The 16,536-nt window shown below is 40.8% G+C and overlaps 1 protein-coding gene across 2 annotated transcripts in view; it reads right to left on the reverse strand.

Annotated features, from left to right (window-relative positions):
* Positions 1 to 432: 432 nt before the first annotated feature.
* Positions 433 to 16,536, reverse strand: part of LOC129336265 (zinc finger protein 318-like) — a 50,067-nt gene continuing 33,963 nt past the window's right edge. For both annotated transcript variants that reach the window (XM_054989382.1, XM_054989373.1), the window contains exons 5-6: positions 2,039 to 2,138; positions 433 to 1,378 (exon numbers count right to left, since the gene is read on the reverse strand). In XM_054989382.1, the coding sequence (XP_054845357.1) occupies positions 798 to 1,378; positions 2,039 to 2,138 (681 nt within the window). In that variant the 3' untranslated portion in view covers positions 433 to 797. The remainder of the gene's footprint in view (positions 1,379 to 2,038; positions 2,139 to 16,536) is intronic.

Below are 16,536 nucleotides of genomic sequence, written 5' to 3' on the forward strand. Positions count from 1 at the left end.
AAAAGCAACCACTAAGGAAGAAATAAGCAAAACCCCAGCTAAGCTAAATAACACAGCAATCCTGCAAAACCGAGGAGGGGATGGGAAAAAAGCCAGAGCAAAGGCAGAGTGCTGACAGTGGCAACCCGGTCGGCTCTCAACATTATATCCACCTGGTAGACCAAAGGAAAGACTTCGCCCCTCAAAATCATTGACCAGAGCCAGCCCTTCCAAGCCTGATCACCAAGCTATTCGAATATGGGCTTTACACAGAACTCCACAGAGCTCTTGGGCTCTGGAATGATGGCAGCCTCCATGTGTTGTTCCCCATGCATCTGCATCAACCACAAGCAGGGCCTCAGGTGAGTCTGGGGCTGGGGTTTGTAGGTCTAACACCAAATGGGTGAGAGGGATTAAAGATCATGGTGACAAACAAGACACAATGACAACCTGTTAGATATAAAAGGTCACAGCTTTATTGGTTTACAGCTTATGAAGCCTTAGCATCACATACAGTGCGGATCCAAGCATTGACCAACCTGCCTGTCTGTCAATGACCACCCTTACCTCCCAGCCTGTCTGCTGACAGGGAACCGCACTCTGACAGGAAGTAGAATTTCATAGGGCACAAACCTCTGCATGGATTCTTCTCCACCTGGGTGTGAACATGCTCCAACAGCTCGAGCTGTTGAGGCATGATCCTCAAGTATAGGGAAACTGGCCTTGCAACCCCTTTTCCCCCCGAAAAGGACAAGTGCCCAATACCAAAACCACTACAAGAGGTAGTCAAAGGCCTCACCTGGCTCCCTCCAAATCTCCTAAAGCTGCAACCAACCCCAAAGCCCATACCGAATGCCATGTAACCAAATGTCTTGTCCCCAGCTTGATAGATGCACCCCATCAGGTTGGAACAATGCTTCCAGCTTAAAGGTAATGTCCGGGTGATAGATCACAAAGCCCCCCGATGCCTCTACAAAACGTGCCACAGACCTGGCCACCTTCCTCCTGGCCAAATCAACCTTGTTCGGGCAAACTGCCCCATGCCAAGTACGCCTCTCCAACAAGTCTGACCAGAATAGTTGCATGCCAGGATAGCGTCCAAGAAGGGATCCTAGGTCATCCATTATTGACCTTGACAAGTCCAAGCCTGACCGGGTGCCCAGATCGTTCTCTCCAAGCTGGATGACCAGAGCATCTGGAGGCCCTGACTTAGTGGCATGGTGAAGAACTGTTGGCACCAAGGAGTTCCAGAGCATCCCTTCAACTCCAATCCACTTGATGAAGATGGCCTCGTCCAGTCCCAGGTGTATTCCCCATCCTGAGACTGCTGCATAAAGACTGGCCCAGGACACAATGCTGTGCCCACAGATCCAAACTGATTTGTACTGACCTGCAGAGACTACAAAAGAGAGGAATCAGTGGCAATCCCCTGAAAATGGCTGCCAAGAGGGCAAGCTGCTCTTCTGACAATTCACTCCTTCTCAAATGCATCCACTGCTCCAATTCAGCTGTTACTTCCACAGCAACGTTGCTTACACTAGTGCTGCTCTCACTGCAAGCCAGATCAAAGGTAGAGTGCCGGCAACCCAGCCAGCTCCCAAACTTATACCCGGTCAGTGGACCAGAGGGAAGACTTTGCCCCTCAGTTTCATCACCTGAGCCCACCTCTCAAGCCTAGTCAGCCTGACGCTGACTGGCTACCTGGGCAATTAAAATCTGGGCTGTGCACACAGCCCCCCGGGGGCTCCAGGGAGCCTCTGAGTTCCAGAACAAAAGCAGCCTTCATGTTATTGGCCCTGCACTTGTGCCAACCACAAACAGAGCCCTAGGTAAGTTTGGGGCCAGAGGCTTAAGGAAGTAAAATTATTCAATAACTTTAAGTAAATTTATCTAATATAGGAAATGTACTAATTGTCACCATTTAAAATAATATCCTGGAATGTCCAAGGTAGAAAGAAGGCAAAAAATAATTGCTCTTTTTCTAGAACGTTATACAATACTTAACACCATCACTAGAGAGCAGGCTAGGGAAAAAGGGGGGGATTAGAAAAAGCAGTACCTCGCTGTCTTGAAAGTCTACACAACTCAGTTTTCAGGTACTGTAGTTTATTATTTTGTGTTTCTTTTTTAGCCTTTGGTTTCTCTCTTCCATCCATTACCTGGAAAATGTGTGAAGAAAAAATGTATTAGTACACTGTTATCAGAAGAAGAGAGAGAATGGATAAAGGGAAAAGATAGACATGGATTCTGTTGCTATAAATGAGTTAAGAGTACTATAATGCATATCACCCCACACATTATTAAACTCAGACATTCTTTGGCAGTGCAACCACCACTAAGAGATATCTTCAGAAATATAGGAGATGCTGCTAAGCCACTCTCAAATCAACTTGGGGAATACATCTGTGCTTTCACATCTCCATGGGAAAGCTTCTTCTAATCTGAGTAGCATGCCTCTGAGTAAGAAGAGATTAAATCTTTAAAAGTTTTATTCTAGGGGGCAGAGCACCACCTAAGATGGTGGAAGCAAGCTTTTGAGTCTCTAGCCCTTCTCCTCTGATGTAGACTCAAAACAACGTCTCATACACAGATCTAAATCATCAAAACATGGGAAAAACATCCGGAAGCAAAAACAAGAACACCAAAACTGAGAACGTGTCGTAAGAACCTTCTTCATCCCTGAAACCCTGCGGAAAAGTGCTAGGCTCGGCCCTGGGGAAGAAACTAAAATGGCGACTAGCAATGATACTGCTCTTACAACATCAGCTCCCCTTACAAAAAGCGACCTTGTAGAGTGCTTAGAAGAGCTTGAAATCCGTATGCTGGTTAAAATGCAAACACTTGTGGGAGCCCAACTTGCAGAATTTCAGCAGGCTCTAAATGAAACCACTAAAACAGCAGACACTGCCATGGAACTTGGTGTCACATTGCAGGAGGAAATACAGAGCCTGCAAAAAAACGAAAAGCTCATGCAGGACAAAATCACTTCCCTTGAAAGTGTTATAAAACAAAATAACATCAGGCTTAGAAACTTTCCAGAATCAGCTGAAAATAATGCTGACTTGATTGCATTCATCTCTGCCTGGCTTGCCTCCGTACTTAAATTAGAGGAAGGGGTTGCCCCCCTCATTGAAAAAGCTTATAGGGAAGGCCTCCCACCCCCGCCAAAATCCACCAGAAGAAGGGACATTATAATAACAATTACAGACTCTAGATCAAGGCAAAGGATCTTTAAAGAGGCACGACTGAAGGGCTTTAAAGCATTTTATTGAATGGGTTCACAAACATAAACATAAAAATCATTATCATTATTCACCCAATTGCATTTTCCCCATCCTTCCCCCCCCCCTTTTCTGGTGACTCCCCGCAGTTTTCCATACCCAACTTAATCTAAAAAGTATATCATATAAATTAATAAAATCTATAATACTAATGTAATATATATCTATATTACACCTACTATCTACTATTACTTATCTTAGTTAAAAATATAAAGATTACATAAGTAATAATAAGTACATATGCTAACTAAGGAAAACAAAATTACATACATATCCCCTGTAAGTATACTATACTAATCCCATAACATATAGTAAAATATACCCCCTTTTTAAGCTTAAGTAAGTTTCTATCTCCCCTACTTCTCCAAAGACCACAATTTCCCCTTCATGTCCCACTTTTTTCCCACATATTTCTTAAATTTTTCCCAGCTTGATGTATAGTCCAATTCTTCTTAGTCTTTCAATTTCCTTGTTAATTTGTCCATTTCTGCCATGTTCAAAACTTTCAAAATCCAATCTTCCATAGATGGTATCTCCTGAGTCTTCCACATCTGTGCATAACACATTCTGGCCGCCGTGATCATATAAAACACCATAACTCTGTCCGTTTTATCAAAATCTTCTAGGTTCATACATAATAACAGCAATTCCGGGGTTTTATTTATATTCCTTTGTAAAATATCTGACATAACTTTAACTATATCCCCCCAGAACTGCTTAGCCTTATCACAAATCCACCACATATGATAGAATGAACCTTCATGCTGTTTACATTTCCAACACTTATCAGACATCTGGCTATTACCATTGGTCAACTTCTTCGGTGTTAAATACCATCTATACAACATTTTATATACATTTTCACGCACAGTGGTACATGCTGAAATCTTAACTACATTTTTCCAAACCTTTTCCCAAGCTTCCATTGAAATTTCCTTATTACAATTTATTGCCCATTTGACCATCTGCACTTTAACAACTTCCTCCTCTGTAAACCATTTCAATAATATCTTATATATTTCAGAAATTATTTTCTTCCCCCCCTGAAGCAAACACTCCTCAATCTCAGAGTTTTGTAGTCTAAAACCATTTTTTCTTTTGTCTTTCTCATATAGGTCTTTTATCTGTATGTATTGAAACCATCCATATTGGAATGGCAATTCTTCATTACCTTTAAGCATATAGTTATTCTGCTGTATCTCAAGAATTTCTTTATAAGTCAACCAGTCTTCCCCTGCATATTCTGTTCTTGGATTTACTACTTCCGCAGGGATGATCCACATTGGTATAGTCTCTTCTATATATTTCTTGTATTTAGTCCATACAGCAAACAAACTTCTTCTGACATAATGATGTAGAAACATAGAGTCTGCTTTTACTTTGTTATACTATAGATATGCATGCCATCCAAATAGTTTATTATATCCTTCCAATGCTAACAACTTCAAATTCTTCAATATCATCCATTCCTTTAGCCAGTCCAGACATATCGCTTCATGGTATAATTTAAAATTTGGTAATTGTAATCCTCCTCTTTCTTTCGCATCATAGAGTACTTTCATTTTAACTCTGGGTTTCTTTCCAGCCCAAACAAAGTTTAACATCGTTCTCTGCCACTTCTCAAATTGTTTACTGTCTTTAATAATAGGTATTGTCTGTAGTAGAAACATCATTCTTGGAAGAACATTCATCTTAATTACTGCAATACGACCTAACCATGACAAGTTCATTTTATTCCATCTAATCATATCTTTCTCTATTTGTTGCCATAACTTGTCATAGTTATTCTTATATAAGTCAATATTCTTCACTGTCACTTCCACTCCCAAATACTTAACCTTGTTTACTACTTCACATTCCACCTTGTCCATCAGCTCCTTTTGTTGTTGTTTAGTCATATTTTTGCAGAGTATTTTGGACTTCACCTTATTAATTACAAAACCCGCTACATCTCCAAAATCCTTCATTTTCTTCATCAATTTTGGCATGCACTCTATTGGATCTTCCACTATCACCATTATGTCATCAGCAAAAGCTCTTACTTTATATTCAAATCCTTTAGTCCTCAATCCTCTTATTGAATTGTCTTCTCTTATTTGCCTAAATAAAATCTCCAGTACCATTACAAACAGAAGTGGGGAAAGCGGACACCCATGTCTTGTTCCTTTTCTTATTTCCAACTTTTTGGTTACATCCGAGTTAACAATTATATTTGCAGATTGGTTTTTATATATTGCCTTTATTGCTTGTATAAATTTCTCTCCCAACTGCATCTTCTCCATTGTTGCAAACATAAAATCCCAATTCAAATTGTCGAACGCTTTCTCCGCATCCACAAAGAAAAAACCAACCTGCTTCCCTGGATTTTTATCATAATACTCAATAGCATTCAACAACACTCGTAAGTTATCTTTTATTTGCCTTTCCGGTAAAAAGCCGGCTTGATCCTCTCCAATAAATTCCACTAGCCAAGTCTTAAGTCTTTCTGCTAGTATCTTTGCAAATATTTTATAGTCATTATTAGTTAAAGATATTGGTCTATAATTCTTAACATTACTTAAGTCTAATGTCTCCTTCGGTATCAATGTAATATTAGCCTCATTCCATGTATCTGGCATCTCGACCCCTTCCAATATTCCATTCATCATCTTTTGCATCAGTTGTTTCAAGTCCTCTGCCATCACTTTGTAAAATTTTGCAGTAATTCCATCTGGTCCCGGAGCTTTACCAACTGTAGTAGCTTGTATTGCTTGTAACACTTCCATTATTGATATCTCAGCACTAAGCTTCTCTTTCAACTTCTCCGGTACCTTTGGTAAGTCAATCCTGTCAAAGTAGTCTCTTATCTTTTCATGATCCACTATTTTTTTCTGATTTAACTTGGCATAATATTTGTAAAATGCTCTCTCAATCAATCCTTGATCATATAGTTCCTTTCCCTCTTCTGTAATCTTACTTATTACTCTTTTCTCTCTCTTTTTCTTTAATTGCCACGCCAAATATCTCCCTGGTTTATTAGCTCCTTCAAATGTTCTTTGCTTCATTTTCTTCAACTCCCACTCCACTTCTTTATTTTCCATAGCTCTAATCTGTTTTTGCAGTAACTTTATTTCATACAACACTTTCTTTTTACCTGGTCTCTTTTTCAATTGTTGTTCAACTTGGATAATTTTTTCCTGTATCTCTTTTAATTTCGCTTCTTTTTTCCTCCTCTCTCTGCCATTTAAGTCCATCAAAACACCTCTAATTACTGCTTTATATGTGTCCCAGACCATGTGCATTGGCACCTCTTTATCCCCGTTAGACTGAATAAAAAACTTCGTTTCTTTTCTCAACACCTCAACACATTCTGGGTCACTCAAAAGATCCTCATTAATTCTCCATCTCCTTTTTTTGTGTTTCATTCCAAATCTCCACATCACTGGATTATGATCTGAGCTAACTTTTGGTAATATATCAGTCTCTTTTGTAAACACTACCAGTTCTTTAGACGCCCAGATCATATCTATTCTCGAAAAAGATTGGTGACTAGATGAAAAAAAAGTATACTGCTTCAGTTTAGGATTATATTTTCTTCAAACATCTTCTAAATTTTCTTGTTCCTGAATTTCAAAAAAAGACTTCAGTAATTTCCCCATCCTTACTTTACTTGTTGATAGACTTTTATCCAATTGCAAATCTACCACTCCGTTAAAGTCTCCAGCTATAATTACCTGGTCATAAGTCCACTGCTCCATTTGTTCTCGTAAGTCTTTGAAAAATATATCTTTGGAGCCATTTGGCGCATATAATCCAAGTACCATAGTTTTCTTTGCATTACATAAACATTCCACAGCCAGGTACCTTCCATTTTTGTCAGACACAATTAATTTGGGTTGTAGCTCTTCCTTTATATATAAAACAATTCCCCTCTTTTTTTGCTTTGTTGCTGAGACAAATTGTTTTCCTAACTTTTTGTTAATCAAATATTTAACATCTTGATCCCTAATATGAGTTTCTTGTAGACAAATCAAATTACTTCTTTGTTTAGCTAACTAATGTAACACAGCTTTACGTTTAGAGGGTGAATTAAGTCCATTAACATTCCATGAAATTAATTTGTACTCCATAATTCTAATCTGGTTGAGCTAGGAAAGTCTTTTCCATTTTCCATCAGAAAGACATCCATTGCATATTTCGATTTGATCACTTGTCTCCCTGATTGAAATTCAAAAGTCACTCCTTCCGGTAGCTCCCATCTATATCTGATTTCCGCTGCCCTTAGTTTTTGTGTTAATTCTCTGTACTTTTTCCGATCCTGGAGTACTTTATGTGGTACTTCTTTCATAATTCGAATCCGTGTCCCGGCTACCTCCAGTGGAGTTTCAAAGTGTCTTCTAATAATTTCCTCCTTCATTCTCCTTGTGGTCAATTGGACAATAATATCTCTTGGTAAGTTCTTTTGTTCCGCATATTTTGAGTTGACTCTATACGCAATATCCAAATGAGTCATCATTTCCTCCTCTGTTTGCCCCAAAAATTTTGCCAAAATTTCAGCTACTTGTTTAAGGGCAGATCCATCCATTTTTTCCGGAACTGACCTCATGCGAATCTGTCTGTCCATTGCTTTGCATTCCATCATCACTATTCTTTCACCCATACCTATGGTCTCATTCTGTATAGCCTCTGTTCTTTTCTCCCTATCCTGCACCAACTGCTGCGTTTCTTGCACCTTTTGTTGAGTATTCTGTAAATCTGTTTTTATTGCCTCCATCTCCTTTTTAACTTCCATAATTTCCGATTTGATTGTTTCTTTCATTTCCGTCATTAGATTTTGCTGTAATTTTTGTATCATCTCCCGAATCTCTTTATTTCCATCTGTTATTTTCTTATCCAAATTTTCAATAGCAGCCTGCCTGTCATGGCCCAGTCTGAGAGTGAGGTCTCCTCTGGAGGAGAGGAGCCTCGTGTAGCCAGCCAGGACTCCTCAGGAGAAGAGGAGCCCTGTGTAGCCAGCCCTAGCCCTGATTCAGCAGAAGCCAGCAATAAGGAGCAACCGCTGCTGGCTGATCACAGCTTGCAGCCAGCAACTGAGACACCAGCACCCTCTAGCTCCTACACCACAGGGGAAGCTCAGCCAGGGACTTCTACAGGTGCAGCGCAGCCAAGAGCCTCCACCCCCCCAGGTTCACCCACGCCCAAGGAACGCCGCAGGCAGCGCCAGAGACTGGAACTGCAGGAGAGACGGCGCAGTGCTCGCCTCTTGAGCCAACGCCAGCTGCTGGAGAGTGACGATGAGTAGTGTCAGGATGGAGCCCCAGCAGCTGGCTGAAAACCACGCCTGGCTATAAGAGCCAGTCTGGAGGAACTGCCGGGCGTGGAAGCAACGTGTCTACTGCCTGCAACCACTCCATGTATCGTGAACCTTGCCCGTGCCTGCTTTTGGACCTGACGCTATCGGTGACTGACCTTGGACTGTGCCTGACCTTGCTTTTGGACTCTGGACTCACTCCTGGCTTTATCTTGTGCTCTGACCACCGGTTTGACTTGGCTTTTGCTCTTGAAACTCCCCTTTGACTTTGGCCTTAAGGTTTGGACTTGAACCACCCTGCTTGGGCTGGCCCAGCCCATGACACTGCCAGTCCTTTTCTTTTTTGGAGGCCATCGGACTTGCCTTAGGTCCCCACGAATCAGCTCTCTTTCTTAGCTCCGTCTTCTTTTTAGTTCAAATCTCTATTTTTATATATCAAAAGTTTTTGACGTTTGCCCTCAGTTAAAATGGCAATTGAGGCTTCCCTTACCCTTAAAATGTCGGGCGATGTTTTTCTATGGTTCAAAATGTCGGGCGATCTTTCTCTGTGGTAATACAGTCACACCGATAATCTTCCCTTACTTTCAATGGTGAATCCTCTACTTCCGTTTCCTTTCCCTTACTTTCAATGGTGGGTACTTCACTTCCTCTTCCAGCTTTGTTTTTCTTCCGGGTCCTCCTGCTCTTCCTGACCTCCCTCGCCGCTCTTTCTCTCTATCTCCTCTCCGTCTATTGTTCTCCACTTCCTGTCTCATGGCACACCTTCCAGTTCCCACAATCCGCCCACCGCGTCGCTATCTCCCCAACCACAGGTATGCAAAACAATATTCTTCTTAGCTCTTTTTAGCTTTTTCACGTTCTCAAAACTCCAATTAAATTGCTCAGTCTTTTGATATACTCTTTCAGCTTGGTAACTCAGTCTTTAGTTCTTTTAAAATTTAAGTGTTTATTCAGTAAAACGGTCCGTTGGCGGAGATAGTAATCTTAACTTAATACAGACTTCTTGGGATGTACTCACTGCTTCAAACGTTCAAATCTGTTCAAATCCGTTCCTGAGGCTCGGGGAACAAAGAGCCTATGTCAATTTAATGACTCCCGAAGCTGCTGCAGAGATTTTGGCCGCCCTTCTCTGAGGAGGATCTCAAGGCTTGGGGGAGAAGCCCTTAATTCAGAGCCTCCCACCCGCCGAGACCCTTCACTCTCAGGGCTAAAAGCGTTCTTGCCAGATTTCTGACTAAAACCCGGGGGCTGTGGGCAATCTGGAAGCCCCACCAGCCCAAAAAACAGCACCTCAGATGATCCGGAGCTCCGAATCACGTCGGTCTCTCCATTATCCCGAACCGGAAGTCACGACTGAAGGGCTTTTTGCTGTATGAAGAAGAAAAAATTCAGGTCTTTCCAGATCTTCCAGCAGCAATCCTAACAAAAAGAAAAGATCTGAAGCCCGTCACAGAAGTCCTAGCTCAAACTAAAATCAAGTACAGATGGGGCTTTCCCTGCAAACTTATTGTTCTGCATGAAGGAGTATGCCTCCAAGCAAATAACCTGGATGAGGGCCTGAAACTCCTTGCTGATTTGAATTTGAAGATACAAGAAACAAAGGGAAGCCCCAGGGGAGACAGACCTTCCAGGAGCTCCAACACAAACAATAAATGGAGCAGGATTCCGATTAAACAAGCATCTCCAATTTAACTTTTTTTCCCTTTCTACATAAGCAGCCCACTGAGTATTTCTCTTCTAGTTATATCTTTGATCTGTTGTAAAGAATTACCATTGTAAATACTTACTAATGTAGAGTTTGCATTGGGGGGGAGGGGGGCTCCTTAGCTGTTGCTCCTCTGAGTAAATCTCCCAGGGAATGGGCACATTTTTAAGTGCCTTTATTATGTTTTTTTGTTTTGTTTTCTTTTTCTCCTGGGAGTTAGGCTTCCTAGTGGAGGCCCATGGGGGATGGGGGGAAAGTTGTTTAAAAAAGGAAAAGATTCCTTTTGAATTGTGTTTCATTAAGTTGGAACTACACAGAATTTTAATATATCTTTATTTTGTTAAAATGCTCTTAAAGAAGAAGAGCTAGGGGAAGGGGTTTGTTAAAAAACTTAGGATGTTTAGACTGGTTTTTTTAGTTTTGTTTTATAAAAGCTCGAACATTATCTATATCCCAAATCTATTTCTAATGTTAACAGATATTGAAAGCAGTTTTATAAATTATATTATATTTAGGAATGAAAACACCCCCTTGTTTGAGTTGTTCCTGAAGGCAACCACTAGCCAGAACTACCTCATCATGGTACTTACATTTTATAACCCAACACTGCCAACACATGGCTTACAGTAAAATAAAAGTACTAACTCTTAACTGCAGGGGGCTTAATAACTGTATTAAATCCAAAAGGATTTCATCGTCACTAACCAAAGAGAAAGTAGGCATACTGTTTCTTCAAGAAACACACCTTAAGTCCCAAGTGTCTCAGGTCTTAAAAAATAAATGGTTCACCCACCAATTCCAGGCTCCTGGTTCTTCAAAGTCCAGGGGAGTGGCAACCCTTATATCTAGGAACATGTCCTACCACCAATTAGGTAGTTTGTCAGATCTCAGAGGACAATATTTATTTATGAAAGGTAAACTTAATGGGAAAATGACTACTTTAGCATGTGTTTATGTACCTAATAATAATCAGTTAACATTTATTGAAGAAGTGCTTGCTAAGCTCCAAGAGTTTCAGGAGGGGGATATTCTTCTTGGGGGGGATATGAATATCATAGCTAATACTAAACTGGACAGAACGTACTTGAAACCAACTAAAGGCATAAAGAAAAACCCCGACACAGGTTTAAGCAAAATTCTAGAGAAATATGATTTATGTGATATATGGAGGGCATTCCACCCAGGCACAAAAGATTTCACATATTATTCTTCTGTTCACAAAATTTATACCCGCATTGATTATCTATTTGCATCCCGCAATCTGCTCAAAAATATCACCTCTGCCTCTATTGGCCAAAAACTTTGGTCAGACCACGCCTGGGTGGATTGTTACATATCTAATGAGGAGACGAAAGCTAAAGACTGCAACTGGGTATTAAATACATCTCTTTTATTAGATCCCGCTGTTCAAAAAGAAATCTCCAAATCATTATCAGATTACTTTGAACTAAACTCTGACTGCGGTGTTCCAGTTGAAGTGGTACGGGATGCATCCAAGGCTGTGATATGAGGTAAATTCATTTCAATAGCTTCTGCTATCAAGAAGAAAAAACTTAAATTAATCACGGATTTGAACCAAGAAATCAAAAAATTAGAAAACAAACGTAAGACCTTTGGTGGGGAAAAAACCTTACAAAAATTGGAGGCCCTCCACAAAAAATTAGAAACAGTGGAGTGCACTAAAATACAAAGGAACATTCTTTATTTAAAACAAAAATACTGGCAAAAAAATTCTAAATCTATACATGTTAGCCTGTAGGGTTAATAAAAAAAAATCAGCTAGACATATAAACACCATCAGTAACCATCATAATACCTTAACTTCTGACCCCCTAGAGAGTCCAAATTTTTGCAAAAAATTTTACAAAAATTTATACCATACAGACAATCCTCAAGAGAACTCTCTTTCTTTTTGAAACAATACCCCATTAAAAACAAACTCACAGCAGAACACCAACAATTTCTAGATCAACTCATAACAAATCAAGAACTACTAGAAACCATTAAAAACCTCAAAAGTAACAAAACACCAGGAAGGGATGGCCTGCCAGCTGAATATTACAAAAAAATTGCTGAACAGATAATAAATCCATTAACCAACACATGCAATTTGATCCTACAATCAAGCAAAATACCTAAATCATGGCTAGAGTCCAGAATTATAGCCATACATAAAAAGGATAGAGATGCAACCAAACCCCAGTCCAGTCCTATCGTCCCATTTAATTAATTAATCAAGGTGCCAAGATCTTCACATCCGTTTTAGCCTCTAGACTGAATAAAATAATAGCTCAATATATTAATACAGATCAATCTGGTTTCATCCCTTCCAGAACCATCACAGGCAAAATTAAAAAAACAATAAATATCATCAATTTCTGTAAATACACAAAGACTGAATCTATAATATTGGCGGTGGATATTGAAAAAGCATTTGATCGCTTAGAAATACCATTTTTAAAAACAATATTAGAATATATGGAGTTTGGGGACTGCTTTCTTACAGCCATAGATGCACTTATATGAATATCCCAAGGCACAAGTCAGAATTAATGGTTACAATTCATCAGACTTCACACTCACAAGAGGCACTAGACAAGGCTGCCCATTGTTACCCTTGCTTTTTGCTTTATCCATAGAACCACTAGCAGAAGCTATTAGAGCTGACCCCGGAATTCAGGGTGTCAAAATAGGAACAAAAACCCATAAAATCTGTCTATACGCAGATGACATGGCAATCTATTTAACAAATCCTCTAGACTCTCTCAAAGCTTTAAACAATATTTTACAGCTTTTTGCCACTATTTCAGGCCTAAATATTAATGCAGCCAAAACTGAAATATACCCCATTTATATTAACGCCTCTTCCCGCAAGGCCATTAAAACCTCATTTACTTTCAAATGGTTAGAAAAACCTTGGCGCTCCTTAGGAGTTTTAATCCCAGAAGACCTTAAGGACCTTTTCAAACACAACTATACAAACTGGATAACAAAATTGAATTTATTTATTCAGAGTTGGAACAAACTATACTTTTCGTGGTCTGAAAAATTTGATCTGATCAAATCTGTTGTGCTTCCACAATTTATTTTTCTTTTTCAAAATCTACCTATACATATCCCAAGTAAGGATTTGAAATCCTGGCAGACATCTATAAACTCTTTCATTTGGGGAAATAAAAAACCCAGATTAAGTTTTTCTATCTTATCTCGCCCGTCTAAACTTGGAGGATACGGCTTGCCAGACCTAACTGGATATTATGAAGCCATCCAAATGAAGAATATTATTGCATACCTTAATATATACATACATACATACATATATATATATATATATATTAATATAATATACATATATTGTAAATACTGCCAAGGCAACTGATACGCTGTCTCGAGCACATGTTTATATTCATACTGTTTATATAGTTACATGGTTATTTATTTGTTTTTTTTACTATTGCATATTGTTAAAAAATTCAAAAATAAAAATGAAAAAAAAGTTTTATTCTTCAAAGCACACACAAAATACAAAAATGATTCAAATAAGCATAATTTATTCATTCTACAATACCACACTGTATGACTAATTGAAGACCTAGGAAAGCAATGCAGACATGATTAAAAGCATACAGAATCCAAGACACAGAAGGATCAGAGTGTGTGTCTGCGCTGGGAGAGGGGGGGGGAGTTCATAGCACATTTCTCACAGATCCCGCTCTTTCTACCTGACCTTGATAGTGCTGTCCAAAAAGGGATAGGATCACATCATAATTTTGTTAATTTAATGGGGAGGATGGATGTTTGTGGGCCTTACTTCTGCATGATATACAACCAAATTCAGGGAACACACCAAATTGTACATACAGGCCACAGTCCTATATTCTCTGTGACATGTGCAATATACACTAATTGAAAACAGTATTCCAGAGCCATATAACTGAGCCCAATTCTTCATTACACATAAGGCATTCCTTGTGGAGAAAAGAATCACTATACCCACCACTACCAATAAAAGCTTGTTGCAAAGAAAGATTATTTCAGCTCCATCCTTCTTCAGTTCTTATAATTAGACCAAAGACTTTCTTACAAACTGAAATCAGTTAGGAGGTATAGCAGACCAGTCACAAAAGAAAGGTACTGGTCTACTTGTACATTCATCAAGGTGAACTCAGGCCACTGTAAGAATGCTTCTCCTTTTTGCATTCAGGACTAGGTCTATCAGCAGACACACTGAGGTACTAGTAAACAGTTCTCTCCGTAAGAGACTATTTGCCTCAGCTCCTTTCCAACAAACTGATTGTCCCATAGCATATACCTCTCCTGGCCAAGTATGACTCAAGCACTGGAAATGAGGGGAGTCTCTGGGCTTCTCAGACAGATAACTCTATTTCTTTATGAATTATAACAGTATATCTGCTGGGGTTGCCTGGAACCATTACCTCCCCACATCCCTATGTATGACCCACTCCCAAATGCATCCTTCCCACATCTCTAGATACAGCTCTGCCTAGAAGTCTTCCATACGGCCAAGGCTGTGGACTCACAAAGATGGTTATCTACTTCTAGCTCCCTAGAGACCTGGAGGCTCAATACTGTCGGGGGTGGGGGTATGAGGCCCAAGAAGCCAAGAGCTATTAACGTCTGTCCTAAAGAATGAGAGGTGTTGACTTAGAAATTCTTGGGTCTGGGCACAAGTTTGGTCCCAAGTTTCTGTCATGACCTCCTCTGACCAGCTCTCTGATCTCTGGAGTGTTCAGAAGGGCCTGAGGAGCCTGAGCCAGGCGACCCGGAGGATCGAAGAGGGCTTGACTCTGCAGAAGCACCTGCTGACCATACCCCAGCCATATCAAAGCCTGCAAGAGAGCCCTTATCACCAGTCCCTGGGACAACCACTACACGTATGCCATGCAGGAGATGCACCCAGGCCCGCAGTCCCTCAGGACCCATTCTGTAGGAATGTTAGCAATAGAAGGCCCAGGATGAGGTGACACAAAGAAGGCAAAGTGCCAGACTGGCTGCATATAACCTCCCTGTTGATTCAAAGAAGAATGCTGAGAGAGGTGATTTCTCACAGAAGCCCAACAGTCTCGAGAACTGCAACACCTGCCAGCAGGTACAGATGAGCCTGACACCCAGCCATTTAGGCTGAGGCTTGAGAAGCCTGCATTGCTGGATCAACTGGTCTGCTAGGCACAAGCCCTGTGATTCAGGCTCCATCTCCAAGCCCTTGTTGCTCTACACTCCTAAGCGTAGCCGGCCAACTCCATAGCATAGCTGGTCTACTCCAGAGGAGTCTGGCCCTATAGAGCATGGGACAGTTTCCTCCTCTGATGCCAAGAAGAGGGCCTCAGAGATATTTTGGAAAGTGTTTAGAGTGCACATAACTATGGCTGAGATTACCTTCAGGCTAGACTACTGCAACTCACTCTACGCTGGGCTGCCCTTGGGCCTGACCCGGAAGTTACAGCTGGTCCAGAATGCAGTGGTACACGTCCTTACTGGAAAGCCAATCTGAATGCACATTCATCCTGTGCTGTGCCAGCTGCACTGGCTCCCAGTGGAGTTCCGGATCCAGTTCAAGGTGTTAACCCTGGTGTTTAAAGCCCTTCACGGACTGGGACCTGCATACCTGCGTGACCGCCTCTTCTATTACGTCCCCTGCAGGGTGTTGTGCTCTGCAGACAAACAACTCCTGGTGGTCCCCGGCCTGAAAGACATCTGTCTGGCCTCAACCAGGGCCAGAGCTTTTTCTGCCCTGGCCCCAGCCTGGTGGAACACTCTCCCGCTGGAGATCCGGGCCCTGCGGGCCCTGTTACAGTTTTGCAGGGCCTGTAAAACAGAGACGTTCCGCTGGGCCTTCGGTTGAGTGCCAGCGGGTGTCCTCCTTCTTCCATCTAAGACCACCACTTCTTCTGGAGCTGCCCTCGGCCAGCTGCTATTCCCGTATATGGACCCCCAATATTTGTTTAAATAGCCTGCTCCTGGACTATTTTAATGATTTTTTAAAAAAATTATTGATTTTATGTTTTTGTGATTTTAATGCATTTTTAATGCTGTTAGCCGCCCTGAGCCCATCTGTGGGGAGGGCAGGGTATAAATTGAATTAAATAAATAAATAAATAAATAAATAAATAAAAGTTGTGGTAGCTGAAGCTGTTTTGAAGTTTCAGTCCTGCACCTATAAAGAAAGAACCCCAGATCCTCTTTCTAGAAGTCCTGGACTCATATCTCACTTCACATCCTAGCAAATGTTCCAAATGGCAGCTGCCGGATTGGCGCCACTC

Source organism: Eublepharis macularius, chromosome 1 (assembly GCF_028583425.1).
Source record: "Eublepharis macularius isolate TG4126 chromosome 1, MPM_Emac_v1.0, whole genome shotgun sequence".
Classification (NCBI taxonomy): domain Eukaryota; kingdom Metazoa; phylum Chordata; class Lepidosauria; order Squamata; family Eublepharidae; genus Eublepharis; species Eublepharis macularius.